The sequence below is a fragment of the Dermacentor silvarum genome, chromosome 10, assembly GCF_013339745.2.
Source record: "Dermacentor silvarum isolate Dsil-2018 chromosome 10, BIME_Dsil_1.4, whole genome shotgun sequence".
NCBI classification, from domain to species: Eukaryota; Metazoa; Arthropoda; class Arachnida; order Ixodida; family Ixodidae; genus Dermacentor; species Dermacentor silvarum.
In genome coordinates, this window is record NC_051163.1 from 60,420,512 (window position 1) to 60,442,938 (window position 22,427).

The following is a 22,427-nucleotide window of genomic DNA, read 5'->3' on the forward strand; positions in this document are numbered from 1 at the left end:
TTAAAAAATTTCGAGGATGGATTAGCAGTAAACTTGAGGTCGGACAAGGCAAGTTCATATAAGGCCAGAGAACAGAAAGGGCCATATTTATGAACACTGAATGGAAGCCACATTCCAAAGTCAAGGAATAGAGGAGAAGGGCATACCTCGACCATGAAATGTAAAAGCGTAGAAGCTTATTTTGTGTAGTACATTATTAACTAATTTTTAGTAGTGTAGCGCATTGCAACGTTTAATAATCTTGGGTGCGCTACTCATGAGTGCTTTTCGAGAGTGAATGGCCGCGTGGAAAAGTGAAAAAGAAAGCCAGGAAAAAATATTTTTGAGTGATCCTATTGGCAGGCGCCACTGAAGGAGACAGGACGTCATATTTACCAACAGCAAGGAGGTAATATATCCTAAGGCACAAATAAAAGTCCAGAGATAGATGGCAGCGACATGCGTTGACAATGAAATGGACTATCGAAAAGACTCCTTTGTAGGCACATATTCAACAACTGCAGCTGATTTCAGGGATAATTAAAGTGGAGCATTGCAGCCCTTAATAATGCTGGGTGTTAGTACAATTTGTAGAAAAGCAGAGAGGTCGAAAGACAGATGGAGAATGAAGACGACAAAAATATTGCACGATACGATGCTAGTCGTCTACATCAGCGTATTTGAAGTCATGAGGCTGTAGTCCTCTATCGCGGGAAATTTGTGGAGCGGCTCTTTTTTGTTACTGTAGTACATCGCAGTTGGGGCCCGGGGCCCAAAATAAGGTCCCCTGGGAATGGTGTGGCCTTGAGTTGCGCCAAAGAGGCTAGAGCCCGTCGTTCCTGTCTGCACGTTGACCAGGCGCGAAATGTATTTTTTCTCGTCTCGGGTACGTGGCAGCAGTCGCAATTAGGACTCTTCCCACGGCCGATGAGGTGAATGCAACATCGAGTCGTAGTATGTTGCACACCAAGCCCATGTTAACAGCATGCGAGTCTTGGTCATATGCAAAACTTCATTTTGGTGTCAAAATTCTGGAGGCGCCTGCGCTGAGTCAGATTGAGCAATGTTATCGAATGTGAAGCTTTCGTATCACAAAAGCCAACATAGTTTGTTGCGCTTGTGGAATAAACAGCGCGCACTATGCAGTTATCACGCAACGCATTACCTTCCAGACAGCATGTGCCGAGGTAGCCGCTAAAGTTTAATTTCATGACCCTTTTGCACTCGCGATGCCCATGTGCTGGGTATCTGCAAATGAAACCTTGGAACAGTATTTAAATCAGCGTAAAACATTTACCTGTGCCTGGACGTAGAGGAAGAACAGGTTGCTGCCAACTGTTTTGTTCACAGTGATGAAACCAGAGTGAGCTATGGCGCCTGCCTCTTTAGCGAACAGGTCCACTCTGCTTTTGGTCCTTGCTTCGTCGTATTTGTTCTGCTCGATTAAGGGCGTAAGAAACAGTGGTCCCGAATCTGTAGAACTAAATGAGAACGGCATTCGTTGGTTATTAGGCTAGTTAAAGCTTTGTGTGTCCATTGCGTGGTATTGTAGGGCAGGCACCATTTCATTTGTAAATGGAAAATGCGGATGAATGCTCCTGTGTGCTTCTAAAATAGATCATTATCGGCACAGAGGAAGAAGAAAGGGTTTAGCGACATATGACTCAATATATTTAGTGGTAGCATAGCTATCACGTTATTTGACTTGATATCAAGTAGACCATAGTAGACAAAGCAAGCAGACCAAGTAGAAGAAATCACCAGGTGTAATGTCTTCTGTAGTAGTGTACTTGTTTGTGTGTGCGCGCTTGTGTCATTTACTTTACATTCACCAGTTGAAACATGGTATCAAATTACGACGCTCAAATATATACTAAGCTTCCATTTAGCATCTACCATGGCCTCTTAGCTTACGAGTGGGACATGCCGATGCTTTTTAGAAAACATTATGCGATCCGAATTGATAGGCGGTGCTTTTGTTGGAGGCTGCTTTTTGCGTACACATTCTTACTTTCACAGTTTCGTCACACATTATATCGTATTTGCTCATGCATGAGTGACACAATAACAGTTAAACTTTAGTGAAAGAATTAAATCTGAGGCGCCGCGAGTTATCAAGGCGAACTCGGCCGCGACTTTGTAGTGATGGCTTTTCTGATGCCTTTCCTTTTCGCACTTCATCAGTGGTCAAAGCAGCACTTTGCCCATGTTATCAATTTGGATCTCCTGGGCGTCAAAATAGCAGCCCAGATGTACCTGTGCAGGAATGACGTAGTATCTCGGTTTTGGGACGTAAAACCTCACCAATGACCTAGTACTGGAATCAGAGGTTATAAAATAGAATTAGAAGCGTTGTTAAGAACAGTGCACTATCCCAGCAAAAACTTCATAGCTTCTTGCATGACATAGTCATACACTAAATTTCATACTTATAGTTTACACAAAGAACCTGCTTTAATGTCGCCATGCTGACATGTGACAAAAGTATTTACATTTGGCGCTAACTACTGATTGCCAGAAAGATGGATGGGTCAACCGCACACTCTTGACTAACCACATTATCGTCAGGTGAGTTGACCAGGCAACATCAATTATTGTTCAGAGAATATAATTAGAAGACGTCAGCAGACGTTGACCTTCAGGGTCAACATGCACAAAGGTTTTTTTTTTCTCGTAAGTGTTGTTTCGCGTTGATCAATCACTGTCGCTAACATTATGTCCACTGTCACGAATGGCTGTATGGCATCTGCCCAAGGAGAATTGTAGCGTAAGAACGCGTTGTGAACACGGGCCTATATTTTAGGAGCGTTTTAATACAAGCGGTTTTAAAGCTTTTAAGCGGGAGCGGGGCTTAAAATGCGCGGGAATCACGATGTTAAACGAAAATATAACCACTTAGTTGTAATGAATTCAACTGTACACACCAGCAAGCAAAGTCTAGAGAAGCTACGAACAGCAGGAGTGTCCAGGCGCTGGCAGGATTCATTTTGCTGTGACGTTTAAAGTGACTTGACTTCCCTGATGGGGGACGCGCTGGATGGCAGCCAACAGTACACGAGTACAGGGCTTTTTATTTCGCGCGGACGCTTTATGTGGCGAATATAGCACAAGGCCAACATCTGACGTTGGTGTTGTGTTCTTCGGGCTTTTATGCGTCTGTTTGGTTGCAATCGTAGAACACCACCTGCGCAAAGTGGATTTATTTATTTTCATACCCAGCATCTCCGTGTTTGCGAATACCTGACTAAGTATACGCTCGTTCTCAGTTCAACAACTTCCGCGGGCGCTTTCGACACTAGATAAGGCAGGCTTCGATCTGCAATAAATTGAGGGAGGAGCGTGTAAAAAATTGGGCGCGAGAGACGGTATGCCGGCAGGGTCGAATGCGGGATGCGGGTGACCTATTCGCTTCACCGACGCAAGTAAACAACTTTGTTCTACTCCCGTTTTTCCCGGCGTATTGCACGCATGCACTTTGAGGGAGTGGCTGAGACTCGAGTGAAGGATAACAGTATGTTAGGAGACATCACGTCACGAGTAACGAAGCTATAAACAATGTCTGATTAGATTGCTTGAAAAAGCGTGAAGGTATCCTATTAAGAACTTCGTAGTAACGCGAAATACAAGAGGATGTACAGCTGAGCTTAGAACAAAAAAGAAAAGAAAACACCTATTCAACAGTCAATAGAGAGATATTCAACGAAAGGCAGAGAAGTTGAATTAGCCTGCTTCGAGGAAGAACCGGGAAAGAGGGTATCAGGGATGATGAGCACAGATTAGGGGAAGGGTAGCTCTACCATCGTGCAACACTGCTGATGGCTCCAGCTCACATTGATGCTATGGATGTGTTACAGGGTATCCCTTTATTCAAATTGTCACACTATATGGCAAGTGACCACTGGCGCAACGGGGAATCTATAACAGAAAGGTTTAGCTGGGTGCTAACTCCGATTTTCATATTCAAATATGCATCAAATGCAAAAATGCTATGATCAAACAGCCGCTTGACCGACTCTAATAAAATGTAATACATTTGAGAAAGAAGGCTTTCAGTGACCCTAGGAAGCAGAACATTGATTTACGGCATGGAAATATTTACAAATATTTCAAGAAATTGGTAAGTTATAAGGAATTAGAGCACGAAGTTTGGAAGTTCGGAAATCTGCAATTAGTAACAAATTCCGTAAACTGTATTCGTTAGGTACCTAAAACGTAGAAGTTTGATTTATGAATATAGAGCTTGCGCGGCATTGTTAAAATGTTTACGAGTGTATTCCAAAAGTCCCGCTCACAAATGAGCAGTATATTCAGAGTGCTTTAAAACAAATCAATTTCGTCCGCTTTGAATGCATTATTTGCAGTTTACTGAATTGTGATATCGTTTTTTATTGCTGAGTTAGAGTTGTAACTTTGGTAGTAGAGTTCTTTTTGAAGTGTTGCAGTGTTTTAGAATTGGTTTTAACATATTTACAGCACAAATAAAAGATTGTCTCTAGATATTGCGTTTTTCTTTCAAATGCCACAAACCTAATCAAAATCGGGACATTAGATGCGGATAAAAACGATATCTTCTTTGCAGACATCTGTCAGAACTTTTTCTTTTTGCAATCGTGTAAAAGATCCAAATAATGCCGTTTATTACATTTTCGCGAGAAGGTTCTTCGTGAACGTTGCCTGTCAGGTACCTTACAGTGAAGAATACCACGTGCGCCTATGGTTGTGACTGCCGCATGGTTATTACTGATGAAAAATTTAGCCCCTGCGATGCCTTTATTCTTCTCGTCGTGTGCGCTAATATACTGTGAGACAATAACGCACCGGTCACGCCAACGAGAAAGTGAATGTTCAGATGAGTGATGACTACATTCATGGCACAAATTCATACTCTAAAGGATGTAATATTTTGAAGTTCGATAAGTGTTCATAAATTTGTTTATTTGCATATTTTCCACAGGCCTTCATAGACCTTTTCATCGGGTGAGGTACAAAGGGCGCGCGGCGAGCTATTCCTCCTGTTTAGCTTGTGCGAGCTGGCACGACGCTGTTTGAGTGCGTTGCCGTCGCGTGCTGTACCTGGAACCATTTGGCGATGTTTTAGCTCGTTCTCTGTGAAATTTGCCTGACATCAGTTCATACGAGGTCGTCGAAGAGCCACTGTGTTGCCTTTCAGAGCAGCGGTAACTGCCATATGTGGAAAATTCTATGCGCAGCCGCGGTGTGTATGCGTGTTGTAAACTATTTTGGCTGTATCGGTTTTCACTCGACGAAGAGCGGCGTCGTCTGTGAATTGCCAACGTAAATTGGAAAATCTTCTCACTATCTGATCGCTTGACGTAAGAACTAAAACATAAGCCGGCTCGTGTTCGACGAACTTAATGCAACCCCAAAACATCTAACCGCTGATCCACAAAAAATACCTGCGTCAGCTACCGGCATCGTTCTCACGCATTTCAAGCTTAGTCGACATGGAATCACAACGATATATGTCTACGTTAACTTCCTGTAGGACGCCGATGGCGTTGCTCAGCATAGCGATCACTGCATCTGGTAATGGTACATGTAATTTTGTTGCTTCGGCATTAACTTTTGGCCTTGTAAAGCGGTAGCATCTAAAGCGGACCACAAAAGTAAGGACACAGTTTCTGTAAAACGGATGAGTGCGTCGTAGACGACGGGACGGACAACACAAAAACAAAAACGGTCTTTACCCTCCTAAAAAAGAAAACAAAAAAACCACACTTACTAACGCCGCAAAAGACGCATGCTTGGACCATGTGCTATAAAACAGAGATCTATAATCCAGCACCTACCACTGCTTCGGACGCTCGCGCAGTCAGCAGCCGGTCGCTCGACCCCTGAACGAGTGTGATTCACACTGTAAGGTATTCTGTTATTAGTAACCAAAACTATTTTATTCGTGGGTGAAAACCTCGTCCCACAAACGACGTAGTCACGCATCGTGTCTGCAGATAATAATTTGAACTCTGTTCAAAGTAAACAGCGCAGCTTATTCCACAGCAGAACAGTATCGATCCACGCGGTTAATATCGTCCTACGTTTCAGAACTGCTCATTGCTGCTGAATCACAGCTTATAATTGCCGTGAGAATGTCGCAGTAAGGTAAAATTGATGAAACTAACTTTCAGAAATACATAACTCATCTCCGAGACTTATTGTAGGCTCAAGCCCGCGTGAACAATCGCGCTGGTTGCTGCGTCCGCCTCAACGTCATCAGAAATCCCGGCCATGCCGGCTCAGATCACTTTAGTACGCTTCACAAAACCTTTTGTCCCTTAGAAGACGCCACGTTGTACTAAATAGACCATGCGAGTTCACCAAGAACTGCCGCCGAGCATATACTTGTCACACAACACGAGGCGCTCGCCCAAGCCTGCATGCCGACTGCGCATAGCTAGCGCCACTGCGTACGCTATATGGCAGTGCCCATGAAGAAAAAGTCTATAAGCCACACGGAGATATTAAATTATAGTTCGTTAATAGAGCTACGTGCATGTATCAATTTGTTTGGTTTTCTTGTGATTGCATTGTTTGCTTGATTCATCTGAAAGGGTACTGCTGCCATTATTTCTTGCTGCGTCCTCATTAGGCTTATAGTATGTGTGGTACGAACACTATATGTAGATGCAGCAGAACTGACAGCTTGGGCGAGTTGGTACGTATTCGTAGTTAAATATTGATCGCGCACAATAGACAAGGACACAGTCAGGGGGAACACACGAGCGCTTACTCGCAACTGTTTATTTTTGGAAAGATACAGAACATAAATGCACCAGCTATCTGTTTTTGAATACCAGTTGAACCTTTGTAATCTGTTTCTGTATTTACTGATGACTTTTGTTGCACATGCTGAGTGCAGATAGCTGGTGCATTTATGTTCTGTCTCTTTCCAAAAATAAACAGTTGTGAGTAAGCGCTCGCGTGTCTCCCTTCACTGTGTCCTTGTCTATTGTGTGGGCTAAATATTTCAAGATGACTATATGAAGACTTTGAAGTTAACCTGTGAGGCTTCGCACATGACGGCCCAGTTTAGAATCGTTGGCGGGCTCGTGATATGCTTAGCAGCCTTCGAAAGATGCTGGGCGTTTCTTGTAATAGAGAGAGAGAAAAAAATAACATGCACTCCATAACCGTCTTCCACGGCATTTCCATCGCAAACGCTTTTGTTGTTGTCGCTGTCACCGTTACCATAGGGCTCGGGCCTACGAGGGGAGAGTGGCCCAGGTTCGCAATGTAACATATTAGAAGTCCCTGCTTCCCGTGAACTTGTTGGTCTGTACTATCTATATTTAACTAATGAATAAGAATACTAAATATATTTCCTGCATTGAAGTTACGCTTTTATTCCTTCTTGTTCTCCTCCGTGTTACTATCAGTAAGAAGGCAAAGCCTAACGCATCAGGATATCTTGTCTTTATGCCCAATAAATTATCTCTTTCGTTCAGGGCAAGAACGTTCAGCTTGTTTAAATAGATGACTTAGAATTAGGATATTTTGATGCCCGGTTCTTAGTGTTGAGACATAAAAAGGATACGCAAAAAAAACAAACAGAATAACGACAAGAAAAAAAAAGTTTTATTAAGGTAGCTTTGCTTTGGGCAGATAGTCTTGCTTTTCCAGCGCAGTTATTATGCTTCGTTTGCTGACACACCTCATAGAGCCTGCAATAACTCGGGAGTGTTAGAAATCTTCTAATGCACTATGTTTAGGGCATGTAGGTGCGGTTAGAGGGTGCCAGCTAATCATTTCCACACAGAACAAACTATGCTAAAATGAAATAACACGCCGACGCTGAGCCAAATAAAGGCCACAAAAACAACGAAACTCAGTCAGACTGTCAGGTGACTTTCTGCACTAAAAGCAGTTTATAACAGAAATAACACAAAACACACTGACACATAGTCAACTCACGAACATGGAGAAAAGACCACTCGTCAAACAGGCTACAGATAACACACCAGAGTTTAAAGTAACAACTGTAATACAATGACACAAAGAAGAACACGACACTGGCGCTGTGTTCTTGTCTACCTAGCGGTGTTATTTTTCTAAACATGAATTTAATACAAGAATGAGGAATCACAAGAGAAGTCACAGAGGACACACTGAAACAAAAGTCAGCTTTCATGGTGGCACTAAATACAACAAAACAGGAAGGGAGGTCACGGAAACTTACAGTAAGTCGGGCACGAGAGGGAATACAAACTGCGGTGAATAATCTCCCTCAATATTGCCCCCTTTCAAAAGTATCTGGAGGGTCGCTAGCCCTAGCCTTCCTAATCATGTAATGGTATCTGGATAGCGCAGCAAACCACGGACTCAAGAAGAAACGACAGACGGAGACAAGCGCTAACTATCAACAACGAAATTTTAATTGCGGGATCGATCGTATTTATACACACAAAAACCACGTGGTGTCGTTAAAAGCAAGGAGAACGACATTGTTATGTCCCAGGTCTCATTTGTTCATAGCTTGTCATGCTTACTTTAAACCTTGGTTGCTTGAAACACTTGCAATGAAATGCAATAATGTAGCAAAAATACACACACAAAAAAGCATGGCAAGGAATTGCTCTCCGCAGTTAATATGTGATCAATTTGGCTGGTGACATAAAGGGCATATGCGGTGTTGCTGCTAACAAATTAGTGAAGATAGTTATAGTGCTATGTTGCGTAGCCTGGTATTATGATCGACAACGCAATTAGACAAGGTAAAACTGAAGCTCGTACAAAGAAAGATGGACACAGGTACCTAGTTTACAAACCACCTGTGCCCTTCGTCTTCTGTGTGCGATGCAGTTTCATCATAAACAATTACCAGTTTGCGCAGCTTTAACTTCTAACGCGAATAACTTAAAATTACGCTATAAAAGATACTCCAACACGTTAGTCTTGCTTTTAAAGAATACTAAACAAAATTATTATGAAAATGAGCTTCAACTCTGTAAAAAGGATACAAGGAGGAAATGGCAGCTCCGAATTTTTAAATTCTACGAAGTCACGCGGCTAAGTGACCTCTTTTCGTTTTTACGACACTATCCTCAACACGGCCCGTGATGTAGCCAATGCTTTTAGCGATCACGTGTCTTCTAGTTTACCGACTCGTCCTCTTCCTGCTATGCACCTCCGTTTGCTCGTATTTCCCAATCGTTTTTTTTTTCTTTTGCCTACTTGTGCCTCCGAGGTTTGTTCGGTTATTTCAGGATTAAAAGCTACCGGACCTAGCTAGGTTAGACAACATTCGCTCAAAGCACTTATAAATCTGTAAGATATTTTGTTGCCCCCATTCAAAGACACATTTTTACCCACTGTTTCAAAACTTGTGTCTTCCCCGAAAACCTTAAGTTGGCAAAAAGAAGAGATTGTGTTTAAGAAAGGTCATCCGCTTAACATCGAAAATTATAGACTCATATCCGTGCTTCCTTTCACCGATAAAATCTTGGAAAAACTAATCGAAGGAGGCTATATAAATATTCCATTAAGTTTAACAAACTCTCTTCATGTCAGTTTGGCTATAGGGCTGGTCTGTCCACTGATACAGCAATTGCATGTTTCACTGACAAAATTACATTGTTCATTGATAATGGTAACATCGCAGGGTCTGTTTTTATTGACTTTTCAAAAGCATTTGACAGCATTTAACATTTAATTCTTTTTTTGTAAATTGGAGTACTATGGAATAACAGGTCCTGCATCGACACTTTTACAAAGCTTTCGTCTTAACAGGTTTCGTGCTGTCTCTCCACAACTATACATCTAGCCCTACTCCTAATAATAGAGGTGTTCCACAACTGTTCCTTATTATTTTTGATATGTGATAATGACTTACCCATATGCCTCAACTTTTCTTCCTGTTTACGCTGATGACACGACTATCTTTTCTCATCATTCTGATTCTGCGACTCTCGTATCTAACCTTGAAGCTGACTTAACCTCTCTCGAAGAGTGGTGCAACTCTAATACAATCGTGATTAATCCTTGCAAAACTAGTGTCGTGCTTTTTCATGCACCCAACAAAGATATGCGAACTATTTCATGCCTCTACGTCAACTCTGTAGCCATTCCTGTAAGTGATCATGCATCATTTTTAGGAGTTATAGTTGACACCCATTTGACACCAATATATCAGTTCTGTTTGTAAAAAGATTTTTCATCGAATTAGGGAATTTGTAAAATCAAGAAAGTGCTTTAGCATAAACACTCCTAAAGCCCTGTTTTGTGCATTCATATACTGTCATCTAAGTTATTGTATTACATCCTGAGGTAATTCATATTCAGTTCCCATTTGTCCTTTGAAGGTACTGCAAAAGCAACCCGTGCGACTTATCACTTCGATACACATGAAGAACCATGAAGAACCCATCACGAGCAGGCAGATTTTGGAGGACCAACGCCTGACCAGACGGCAGTGCGCTCCGCCACATCCCAAGTTAAGCAGCCAAGAAGCCAGGGACTAGCGCCGCCTTCAAACGAACACTTACCCGCACATACTAAGATTGCATGCAATGATTCGAGAGGTATGCACGACCAGGGTATACCCCTGATGCAACAACCCCACAGCCCCACTGACCCACATTACTTACCAGTATGCGGAGCGCCCAGCCCAGACAGTATCCAGGCTGGTGAGCTCATCACGGGTACTCACAACGTGTTCTTGGGAGGCATGGCTTTCCGAGCTGGTACTGGGAAGCCAACTGGCGACCCTGGACCAGGCCCGGCGAGCCGCCGTGGCCAGTGGGGCTCTACAAGAGGGCTCCACCCGAGATTAATCACACCAGTATTCGTACAATAAAGTTTATTCATCATCATCATCTGCTACTCGACTGACGCCATCACATCCTATTTTCGTCCAGCTTAACATACTACCTATCTCTGAACTGTACGTGTATATTTACAGTATGTGTGTTTTGTTTTTAAAGTTTTCATTGCATACTCATAATCGACATTCTTCCTCCCGCCATGCTATCTAATCCAGAAGTAAATTGGCGGTCCACAATAAACTTGTGCTGCTTAAAATACACACACACAATATGAAAAAATTACCATTGTTTTCCCATTAATTTCACTATACAATTCACTCACATCTGACCTGAAAGAAATAATGTATACGGATGTATTTAGGTGAAAGCTAAAAATTTTAATATTGAATGTGCAACTGTTGCGTGCCGCTAACTGTGTTAACTGTTTGTGTTTCATGAAGATTTTCTAGGTAGTCACTTAAACATTTGAAGATGTTTCTGTTAAGACTAACATTTTGAAATTCTTTTTTTTATTTTAAGGTCGATCGCTTTATTCGTTTTCTAGTGTATTAACCTAGGAGGTCCCGCCTGCGGTTTGTAACCTTGGGACCTCCTTCTCCATATTTACCTATATTGCATTATCTTATTCTACCACTAATAAAGATTGAATCATTGATTAAAAATTGCCGAGAATAAAAAAAAACCTTGAGGGCATCTTGTGTCTCAGCGTAACTAAAAACTCTAAACTGCCTTTTAAAAATTAGGAACTGAGAAGTGTCTACTTGTGTTTTTTTTAAGACAGACCCTTTTACTTATCTGGGCCTTCAATTTGAGGAGAGCAATTTCTTGGTATGTCTTATTAGTCGGATGAAGCTTCTTCATAACATGCACTTTGTTTGAAAAACACAACATGCTCTGAATACTTTATTACGAAAAGACGCAGAATAGCACCCTAAGGATTTATTATGGGCTTTCTGTTTGTTTTCTTTAAAGTAACAGTATGTGAACTCTATCTAGAAATGTTGACTTGAATTCACCGTTGCTGATGAAGTGATTTTCAGTTGCTAGGAACATTCTGCGCAATTTTCTTGATGACCAACTTCCTATTCTATCATGCGCCCAAAGACGTCGTGCAAGGGCCAATCACATCGGAGGAGTGTCATGTAAATGATTAAAATGAAGATGAGGGCGGTATAATCAGGTGCTTTATTAAACAATAATCGCTTTCGGGCCTTTTCATTTCATTGTTTATAAAAAAGCTAAGCAAACCTGCAATAAGTTGTTTTTTTTTGCGAGAAAGATAATTGTTATAAAAGCCACGTATCTATTTAAGAAACTAGCTTGTAGCTCAGCAATTAGGCTTGCACGCTTTGTAGTTTTCATCGAACCGTGGCAAGCTTTTGTTGCCTGATATTGCAAAACTTACCGCTTGACACTATTAGCCCTGCGTGCGCGTTTTGCTAACGTGGAGCCTGAACTAATAAAATTCTTTATGAGATAATTGGCCTCATCGGGTTTGTCTACAGCAGCGTAGTGACCCGCTCCAAGTATCACTGCCTCTGTGAAATTACGCACTCGAACTATGTAGCCACTTATGCCATCGGAACCTCCGTGTGCCCTCCACACATCTCGAGGTGCACTTCGGTATTCCGAAGCACCAGTCCAGTTCAAGCTACGGATGTACGCACGCAGATTGGTTGAAGGAAACAGCGTGTCCACTTGGCCCGTGTAAAACAGCACCTTACTCGTATTCAGGAGCAGCTCTACCTGAGCGCTAATGTCTGTGACGTAGTCAGGGGCTAGGCTGGCCAAGAGAACTCTGTTGTTCTGTTGAAACTCGACGTCGAACCCGACGTGAATCGCTTCTCTGAATGCTGTCGTGTTGACGTACTTATAGTATTTACGCATGCTTGCCGGCATCTCAGAGTACAGAGCACTGGCTTGGTTGTTGTACAACGTGAGATTTTGAAACAAAGTAGGGCTGGTGTCATCAGTGAAGATAGTATGGAGTAAAAGTAGCAAGGCTTCCGGCACCTTGCGGTCTGCCAAGAGGCTCCTCATGGTTGAAAATTGCTTCGCGAGAACGATCGCGGCCTTTCTGAGTGACCATCGAAGCATGGTAAAGGAATTCGCTAGAGTCCGCTATGTCCAAGATTGGTCCCAGGAAACCGTCTCCGGCAACTGCTCCTCTAAATTTCAGAGGCACTTGTTTGGCTTGCGCAGTCAGCAGCTGGTAAGCGATTCCAACGCCGTACCTTGCTGCAAAAGAATTATCGAGGAATCAGTTCGGAACTTTTCATTGCATATCTGTTCCCCTACCTTGTGCATTTATGCAGAAATAATTTGACTAATCGCTTTTTATGTTCTAATCATTTACTTCGAAATCTACCTGCGTGCCTCCGAGCTGCTGCGGTTGACATCCTGTTTTCCGCAGATGGTGGAACTACGGCCCTTGTCAAGTAAAACAGATTCGGCGCACTTGCCTCAACAACATTGCCGAATTCAAGCTTTCTTCCTGAAGAAACCGAATGAACATTTTTGCAGTAGGCTTTAATTTGTTGAATGGCAACATTTTCCTTAAGTCGACCGAGTGTACATCTGCTTTGTTGATTTTCACAGAAGTGTATTGATAAAAAAACTGCCTCGATTTATCGCGGCAGTAGGAGCTCTGTGCAATTGCGGTACCTCGATGGGTACTGATGCTGACACATGATGTCCGCATGTCGACGTAATATGTAAAGAAACGACATTGCCTTGGGCTTAACTGACTCCTCGAGCGCTTGGGAAGTTGGCAACCGCATCATGTGCGCCACCGTTGATAACAATGACTTTAGTTATTGACATGTTTTCAAGACATTGACACCCAGAACAAACACGTAAGTAAGAACAAGTATGCAAATTGTAACTTCGAGTAAAAATTATGCCGTAACGCGTATCGTCATAATAGCGTGTACCTGACCAGGAGACAATCAGATAAGATACACAGGGCCGCATGTGGAATGCCACAGCGAAGTTCAGGGCCACGACAGCATGGAGTGCATGTTTAATAAAAGGGGTACAAAATACCTAGTGCCTAAATTTGGTAATATTTCAACACCGTACCCAACCTTAACACGGAACTGTCATTAATGCTCGTCTCGCCACCTTTATCTCATTTATATATATATATATATATATATATATATATATATATCTCTCTCTTAAGCTGCAGTACGGATCATCGGGACATTTTAGTACAGTTTTGCAATGCACATTTGGAATAACATATTTCACGGGAAAATGACCTTACAGGATGAGCGCGCTATGCGTACACAGCAATGTTTTTCCTTAGTTCTTCCTCCTCTCGGTGTTTCTTTGCTTCTTTGTGTGTTCGTTTTTTGCTAAAATTCTAATGCATATTGCATTACCATATATACTCCTACGAAATATAGGAACAGGTGGTCAAAAGCTATTTCCGGTTAGGCCCTTGTGTATTTGTCATGTATTCACCACGTGACAGGCTATTATAAAGATGCTGTGTTCATAAACGGCTGTTCTTTTGCCTTGCTTGCTGATGGTGGTCGAGGCCTGCGTCCTAAACTACAGCAGTGGCACGGCCATGAGATTACACACTGAACACCATGCCTTCGGTTGCATATCATGCCGTGGCGGCTTCATTGGAATGAAAGTGAAATGGGAAAAACAACCAATTGACTAGGATTTCGCGGCAGGTATAGATAACTACGGCTGATCTCATATAACCCAAAGTTCCCCACCGCGCATTCTCCAATAAGCTACGTCTAGGGTTAGACTTAAAATGGTGTCAGGCACTACTCTTGACGACCACTCGTGTGCTTATTTCAGCATGTTTGTGAAATATAGGGGAGTAAATATTATGCGCATCCCGCGCACTGTGGGAGTCCCTCTAAGCGAAGGTGTCGTTCGGTGAAGTGGCAAAACGAAAAGGCGCATCTTATTAAGAGAACCGCAGTTGACTTGGGCGACGAACGCGCCCCGCAGCCATCAACCAAGGCAGCGAAGAAACGCGACATAGCGTCACCACCGACCGCAACATTTGAACCGTCGTACGTCAGAAAGCTCTCGCGCGAACGCACGTGCGCTTGAAAGGGTCGGTTGGCGTTGTCAAGAGAGAAGAATGCTTCCGATGGAGGCCAGATACTTAACTAATTAGAAAAATGGGAGCAACAGCCAATGAAATCAGTCTGGTTATCTAAGAAGTTATACGTCTAAAGGCTTATACTTCTTGCCATCAGGATATTGGTGCAGTGCTCGTCGTTTCGTTGCGCAATCGCTTAAACAGAGCCGGTTACCGGCGCATCTGTGTATGTGGTACATATACGTTTACGCTGACTCATTAGAGAGCTTTACGTTAGGGTACGCAAGCCCCTTGTGCCCCGAGTTTACAGGTATTCATTATATATTTTATTTATTTATTTAGTACTTACTGCAGACCTTTCGGTCCAAGCAGAGGGGCAATAGAATACATACAAACAATAGAGAACAAATTAGAAACGAGCAAGCGCACATTTATACAATTTTTAGTCACACTGTGTTCGTTAACTGTCATTCCAGTCTGATATTGTCCTGGAAAAAAAAAGAAAATTTAACCGTATCAGTTCGAGCATAATAGGGTGTTAGTGAGTCCGGATGATGCTGTCTTGTGTTCCGTGTTATTGCAGGCGCTATGCAAGTCGATGGTTTGATTTCAAGCCTGTTGTTGGGAAGGAGGGAAAGGAATTCAAGCCTTAGCTGCTTTCTGCGTGATTCAGGAGTGGGCATAAAATATTGCGTCATAATATTAGAGGGAGAGTCCAGTCTTGCGAATTTTTGAAATACAAACCTAACTGCTTTTCTTTGTATTTTTTTTTTTCAAGACGCGCTATTTGACTTACTGTAAGGATCCCATGCCATACATGCATACTTTAACTTTGGTTTAATAAATAAAAAGTAACACAGTAATCTTGCACTAAGAGGAGAATTTTTCAGTTTGTGTCTTAGGAAACAGAGTTTGCGGAAAGCAGAAGAACAAATATCATTAATGTGCATCTTCCGCGACAATGTGGAAGTCAAAGTAACACCTAAGTATTTGTAGTTGTTAGTCGCCCGCAGAGCTGAAAAACCTAGCGTATAAGAAAAAGTTTGTGTTTTTTTTACGAGTAATACGAATTATGTGTGTCATGTGTTGAGCTCTTAGACAAGGCAGCAGCAAGAGCAGCAGCCACGGTCAGCAAAATCGGGAAGAGTACTCGAAAAAAGCTTACCGTTAAAAAGGAAGCTCAGTTCTACTCCAAAATGAATAAATGGGATTGCCGCCGATTGCACTGTGACTGCTAGACCTACGAAGGTGTGAAATGAGAACATATATGACGCCAATACCCACCTCCGTACGACTCGCCGGCGACGTAGAAATCTCGCTCCTTGTATTCCGGGAAGAGCACCGAGAACTGTCTCAGGAATTCTATGACCGCCGCGCCGATGTCCCCGAGGTTTCGGGCGTAACCCGAAGGGTTTTTCGTGAAACTGTAGCCAGCTCCGACGGGCACGTCTAGGTAGATGACGCTCACATCTTTTTGTATAGTTTGGAGCCGCTTCTGTAGCCTTCCGTGGGCGCCGATGGCCAGGGGTCCGATCTCAAGAAATTGGCCGAACAGGGAGGACAGACCTGGACCGCCTTGTGTCCATAGCATCAGTGGTGCGGTCGACGCGTTTTCCTGAAATATTTCCTTGTTTTAAGATAGCGTAATCTAACGTAATTTTAACGTAACGTAAGTGATACAGCTGCGCGTGTGGAAGAGAGAACGAGAGACATAGGTGAAATTTATAGGCGCACAGGTGGGGAGAGGGGGGACGGGGCATCTGTATTCTCCTCTCACTTGCCACTCAACGCCAGCTGAGAAATTCGTGAAAGATGGTCATGTATGAAGCGCTACTATGAGGAAAGAGGACATGGTTAAATACAACCATTCGTCATATGAACTTCTCACATCTGCTAATCAATTAAGACCTCTGACCCCTGCTGCTAAAGAATGGCACGGATTGCAGGATGGGACAGGTTTTACCGTTGGTAGTACATTTTAATGGCCCTTGCGGCTTGATATAGTAACGCGTTCCTATATATAAGCATGTCAGGGAGACATTGGAATATGCGTATTCCTGGCATGCAAGTGCTGTGACCGAGTGTGCTTGGATATCTTGCGTCTGTATACATTATGTATTGATGCGTCATTTCATATGACAACCTCACCATCTGGAGTAGCATGCTGATTGTATGGCCAGGTAAACCTTTAGCATCTCATTAAGAAATGCTAATCTGTTACTCTCTGCGGGGATATAGAATAATTTATAATACAAGATTATTATAAATAAAGGCCGTCTACCGAAGCCCTTCTTACGAAATTGAGGTCATGCAGTCGTTATGTGCATAGATGCTCAGACACGTTTTTGAAGCTAGACTAATCTAAATTGGTGACTTCAACCTGCCAGATATAAACTGGCACACTATAGAAAGTAGAAGTGCATGCTCCGATATGCTTATAGATATGATTCTCGCATTTAGTCGCTGTCAAATTATGAATGAACCTACGCGTGTCCAAGGAAGCAGGTATAACATCTTGAGCTGATATTTTTGAGTGACCACTTTTCGGCAGATAAAGCTAAAGCAGCACGGATCGATGGCATGTCGGACGATAAAACAAACTTATGCTCTAACCCTATTCACGCCACTACTTTACCGCACAACTAATCACAACCTTTCTAGATTTCAACAGCGCCGATGATAACAGCGTAGTGGACCATCTGTTTCATGAACTAAGCGCTTTCGAACAACAAGCCAGCGTTCCCAATAGTAACGTCGAAGTACTCTGGCAAAAGTTTAAATCTATTGCTTTTTACTGCATCCACAGCTGTGTGCCCACATGAACAAAAAAAAAGGAAAAGAACCAAACGTAATCGCTGGATTACACGTGACATCCACGTGAAACAAAGTGTCAAAAGGCTAAGAAGCACTCTAGAAAAGAATGCTCCGGCAAACTTCAGACAAAAGCTCACTAGCCATAAACACTATGAAAGCTAAAATGAAGGCAGCTAAAGAAAATTACATTCAAAACAATCTCGGTAACTTTTATCAAGTCCTCACCTCTTAAATTCTGGAAGTACCTCTTGCCAAAATTTAACCCCAGAATCGAAATTACGCGGCAAGAAAATTAGGCCAGAGGTAACAACATAAATGAATACTTTCAATCAATTTTTAAAGTAGACGATGATAACCTGCCGCACTTCGAGTCTTCCTCTAACATATTTGTGGGACCTCCTAATTGTAACATGGGCCTGTGTGCTAAGCCTATTACTAAATTTAGACAATAATGAAAGCCCAGGACCAGAACAAATTCCAAATGCTTTTCTTAAAAGGTACGCTGAGCTAATATCCCATCGTTTATAATGGGATATTACGACAATACCAGGACAGCCCCCCTCATGCGTCGAGCAAATCGTCAAACTTTTTTACTATATGCTCGCCGCATATGGGAGGCTGTCCTGGTTCTATACATTTCCTTGTTGCAATAAAGACAACGTCGTTAGACAGCGCATATGTGTCGATCTTTCCTTTTCCTCGTCATATGCACTGTTTCCCCGTCCAAAAGGAACATTTGAATCGGGTGCGAGAAAACAATGCCCGCTATGGTGGAAGCGCTATAATTGAAGGCAGCTCTTGTTTTGGTGCTTGCAAGTTTGCCTTAACAACCCAGGGCTAAGGTGGCCACTGAAATTTATTTCATGACTTTTGCTACGCGATGCCCACGTGCAGGATGTGCTGCAAATGAAACCTTGGAACAGTATTTAAATCAACGTAAAACATTTACCTGTGCCTGGACGTAGAGAAAGAACAGGTTGCTTCCAACTGTTTTGTTCACAGTGATGAAACCAGAGTGAGCTATGGCGTTTGCCTCTTTTGCGAACAAGTCCACTTTGCTTTTGGTCCTCGCTTCGCCGTACTTGTTCTGCTCGATTAAGGGCGTCAGAAACAGTGGTCCCGAATCTGTAGAACTAAAAGAGAATGACATTCGCTAATTGTTAGGCTAGTTAAAATGTCGTATTCACTCTGTAGTAGTGAAAGAAAGAGAACGTTACATTTGCAAAAAATATTGCTGTGGAAGAGCTGTGCGTGTGTGATGATAAAAGAAATCTCTACGGGCGTAGATCAAGAAGAATGCTTTTGGAAACACGGGGATCAATATATTTAGTGGTAACACCGCTCTTAAGAAATTTGTCTGGATGCCAAGCAGACCATAGCAGAACAAAGCTGACCAACTAGAAGAAAAAAAAAAGACGAAAATAAAGTCTCATGCTGAGGCAGTGCACATGTTGGAATCTATGCGAAGCGAAGCTTAAGTAAAGTGGTTACTTAAATGCCTTACAGCTAACGGTGGTGCGTACACTTTGGCTATGTCAGAGGTAATATTCAGAGATTCGGCACCTATTGTGTCGTGGTGAGACACTACCCATACTTAGGATTGGCCAAGAATGGGCAAACGCTGAATGGCTCATACCGTTTGGCTAAATAAAAGAAAGTAAATAAAAGAATTCGTGAAATATAATTGACAATTTCGTTAGCAGATTTGTGTGCTTTAAGGATATTTCTTCGCATCAATGCTGAACGTATACGGCAGAAAATAATAACAAGAGTTATGCGCGACTCCAAGTAAATGCTCGCCACCTAGCTGCCGTGCCGAGAAACAGGCAATCCAGGTTCAAGCTTGAAGCAAAAGAGGGTGTCTTAACAGGGCATGCGCTGAATGCCTCGTGGTTCTCAAATCATCGTGATGCCGAAAACTAAAAAAAAGACGGATATCGAAAGACTTTATTGTGTACTACTTCTACGCGTGCAATGGCCGTGGAAAAACAGCAATGTATGATTTCATTGTTTCCAGAAAGAAGCAGATGATGGGCATCAGAGAGCGACTTGGATAAGAAACTTCCGCATTGGGAAATAGGTTACTGATACTATACCGGTTTGTTCGAAACACTGCACTCGGGACGGTTTCTAATTATTCCTGCGAGTGGACCGTTGCTTTCTTTTGATTTATTTTAAATATCTTGCAGGCGTTTCAAATCGCGGAGTGTACTTTGTTTAGGCATGCGCTTTGATAAATTATAGTGATGTACGCTTAAGGTTCATTTGTTTTTCTTCGTTTATAGTTTTCTGCCCCAGCATTGGTGTTACTAAAGCTTTAGGCAGCTGGAATATTCTCGCTAATGTACTTTTGTCTACAGGCACGGTAGCAGGAATGATAACTACCTCGGAAGGTCAAAAGTTGATCATGACACATGTTATGCCGCGAGATTACGTATCGTTTTCATAGCATGCTTTAGTTTAGTGGTGCAAGCAGAAGATAAATCTAAGTACACGGGTGTTTAGAACACCCGTGTACTTAGATTTAGGTACACGTTAAAGAACCCCAGGTGGTCCAAATTTCAGGAGTCCCCCACTACGGCGTGCCTCATAATCAGATCGTGGTTTTGGCACGAAAACCCCATAATGTATTTAGAAGATGTTTTCTCAATTAATGGAATGAGTTATAAGTGTATGTGCTCGCCAGAAATTTAGAAACAACTGCAAACACTGCCCGCTCCAGCTTTGGAGCGTTCGACCTCTGCGCAGAGCGCCGCTAGTGTGCTTTCCGACATTCGCTTCCAAGTCATGCATTTACAGTGATACAACTGACTTTGTAAAAAAAGAGCCCTCACTAAATTTTGGAAACCTGTTGGACCTGGTCCGATTGGCTGCTATTCTATTCTCACGTTTCACCGGGCTTGATAATTTCTACTGGCGGCAAGTGTCTGCTTTTTTTTTTTTAGTCTGCTGTGCTCCCAAGCCCGGGCCCTACCTCGAAACATTGCGTCCTGCGAGCACGAACAAGGCGCCAGTCATTGGACGCAGACGACCTTATCACACGTATCAGCCAGCTGTAAAAAGAAGGCACACCTTGACTCACAAACGGAACTCTCATTTGTCTTTATACCAAGACACACTGACGAAGTAACTTTACCGTATTTAGGCTCGTTCTAAAAGTGTCGATCCGTCTTTCGCTTCTGAAAGCACGCCAGATGTTACTGCCTATATATATATAGGTCGAAAACAGTGAAGTATCATACTTGTTCGCAGCGTTGCTACACGGCTACAAGTGCTTGCACCTTTCGGAGAGGCTGGCTACGCACAAACACTTCCTTTTGTTAACCCCCGGCTCGCTTGAATGGCTCTTTGTCGTTACAACAATCTTATGCGGCTCGCTGGGCAGGCCGGACGTTTGCACGTAAAACGCAACTATTTCCGAGGTTTCGTCGCTGAAATTCTTCAGACCGATCTAAATAGGGTGATCGGCAGCAAGAAATCGGTTTCCACGAAACACCTCGATTGGACGCACAAAGAGAAAGGTGACCACAGCACCAAGCAAAAGAGCCGCCGTGAACCTGGATGCCGTAGCCATCTTTGTTTATTTGGACAGTGTTGCCAGGACAAGTAGCGGATTCTGGAGTTGCCAATAGCAGTTTAAAAACATAAGTTATACACATGCATTGGCAATACTGAAAAAAACAAACTAATTTGATGCTCTTCTAGAGTGGAAGAAATACGTCAGCCGACTCGACAGTGACGATAGCGAGTAATCTATTCTACTTTTGAATAGTTTTCGGAAAAATGACTTCTTAAGCAAATCTGCCTTGCCGGTCATACCGAGTGCCTTTAACTCCTGGTCTACGCGTTGTGACCAGTAATAAGGGTGCAGTACGTACTTGCTCATTTGTGTGGCGAACTCAGACCTGCCAATTCTCATCAAACCGGCGACCGAGGGAGTTATCATCACGCATGTGCTCCGCCTTGGTAACACCCGCTGCGTTAAGCTGATATTCAAGGGCGATTCCATCCCTTCGCATGTCAAGGTGGGCCACTTCCGACATGCTGTTCGGCCATTCGTCCCCAAGCCACTTCAGTGTCATAACTGCATGAAGATTGGGCATGTCAAGGGCGTCTGTACAAAGAGTACGGTGTGTCCTCGCTGCGCTGAGTCGCACACTGTGGACGCTTGCCGCGCAACAAATTTAAAGTGCGGTAACTGTGATGGCTCCCACGATGCCTCATCCAAAGACTGCCCGCAAATCCGGAGAGAAATTGCCGTGCTTAAGCAAATGGTCAGAGACAGCTCATCCCACAGAGAAGCTGCTGAGACTGTACGACGCCGGCGTAATCGTCGACGCAAGCGCACAAGACGGGGTGCGGATCATACGCAGAACGTACCCAACCCACTACCTTCGAGTGCTAGTAAACATACAAGCACGAAGAGGATTGAGACTGAGAAGTCTAACGCCGCGGAAGACTGGCCTGCGCTTCCGCGCACACAACCTGCCAAGGAGCCTCCCCGGCTGATGTCTTCTTCCAAGCATACTTCGGTTGATGAAGTACCAAGGGTTGACCGACAGATCATACCGATGCTGCGGTCCCTTATGAATGTCATTAAAGAGCTACTGACAAGTATCGCAACTCCAGCTGCTCGAAGTGGCCTGCAAGTGCTGGACGCGCTGAGCCCAGTCTTAGCAGCCCTCGAGTAGAACCATGGCTGACAATCACCAATCGTTCCGCAAAGAGGTCAGAGAAGCGTCTATAATCCAGTGGAACGCCAGAGGACTTAGATGTCGGAT

The 22,427-nt window shown here is 43.2% G+C and overlaps 2 protein-coding genes across 3 annotated transcripts in view; both read right to left on the bottom strand.

Annotated features, from left to right (window-relative positions):
- Nucleotides 1-22,427, bottom strand: part of LOC119431574 (probable serine carboxypeptidase CPVL) — a 73,143-nt gene that overhangs the window by 45,236 nt on the left and 5,480 nt on the right. Inside the window, exons 1-2 of one of the 2 annotated variants that reach the window (XM_049656864.1) lie at nucleotides 2,904-3,129; nucleotides 1,277-1,460 (exon numbers count right to left, since the gene is read on the bottom strand). In XM_049656864.1, the coding sequence (XP_049512821.1) occupies nucleotides 1,277-1,460; nucleotides 2,904-2,965 (246 nt within the window). In that variant the 5' untranslated portion in view covers nucleotides 2,966-3,129. Of the gene's footprint in view, nucleotides 1-1,276; nucleotides 1,461-2,903; nucleotides 3,130-18,595; nucleotides 18,780-22,427 lie in introns of those variants that run through there. The other variant, XM_049656863.1, reaches the window with a different exon arrangement.
- LOC119465761 (probable serine carboxypeptidase CPVL) overlaps nucleotides 1-22,427 on the bottom strand; it is a 104,401-nt gene that overhangs the window by 28,724 nt on the left and 53,250 nt on the right. The gene's annotated exons all lie outside the window — the stretch shown is intronic.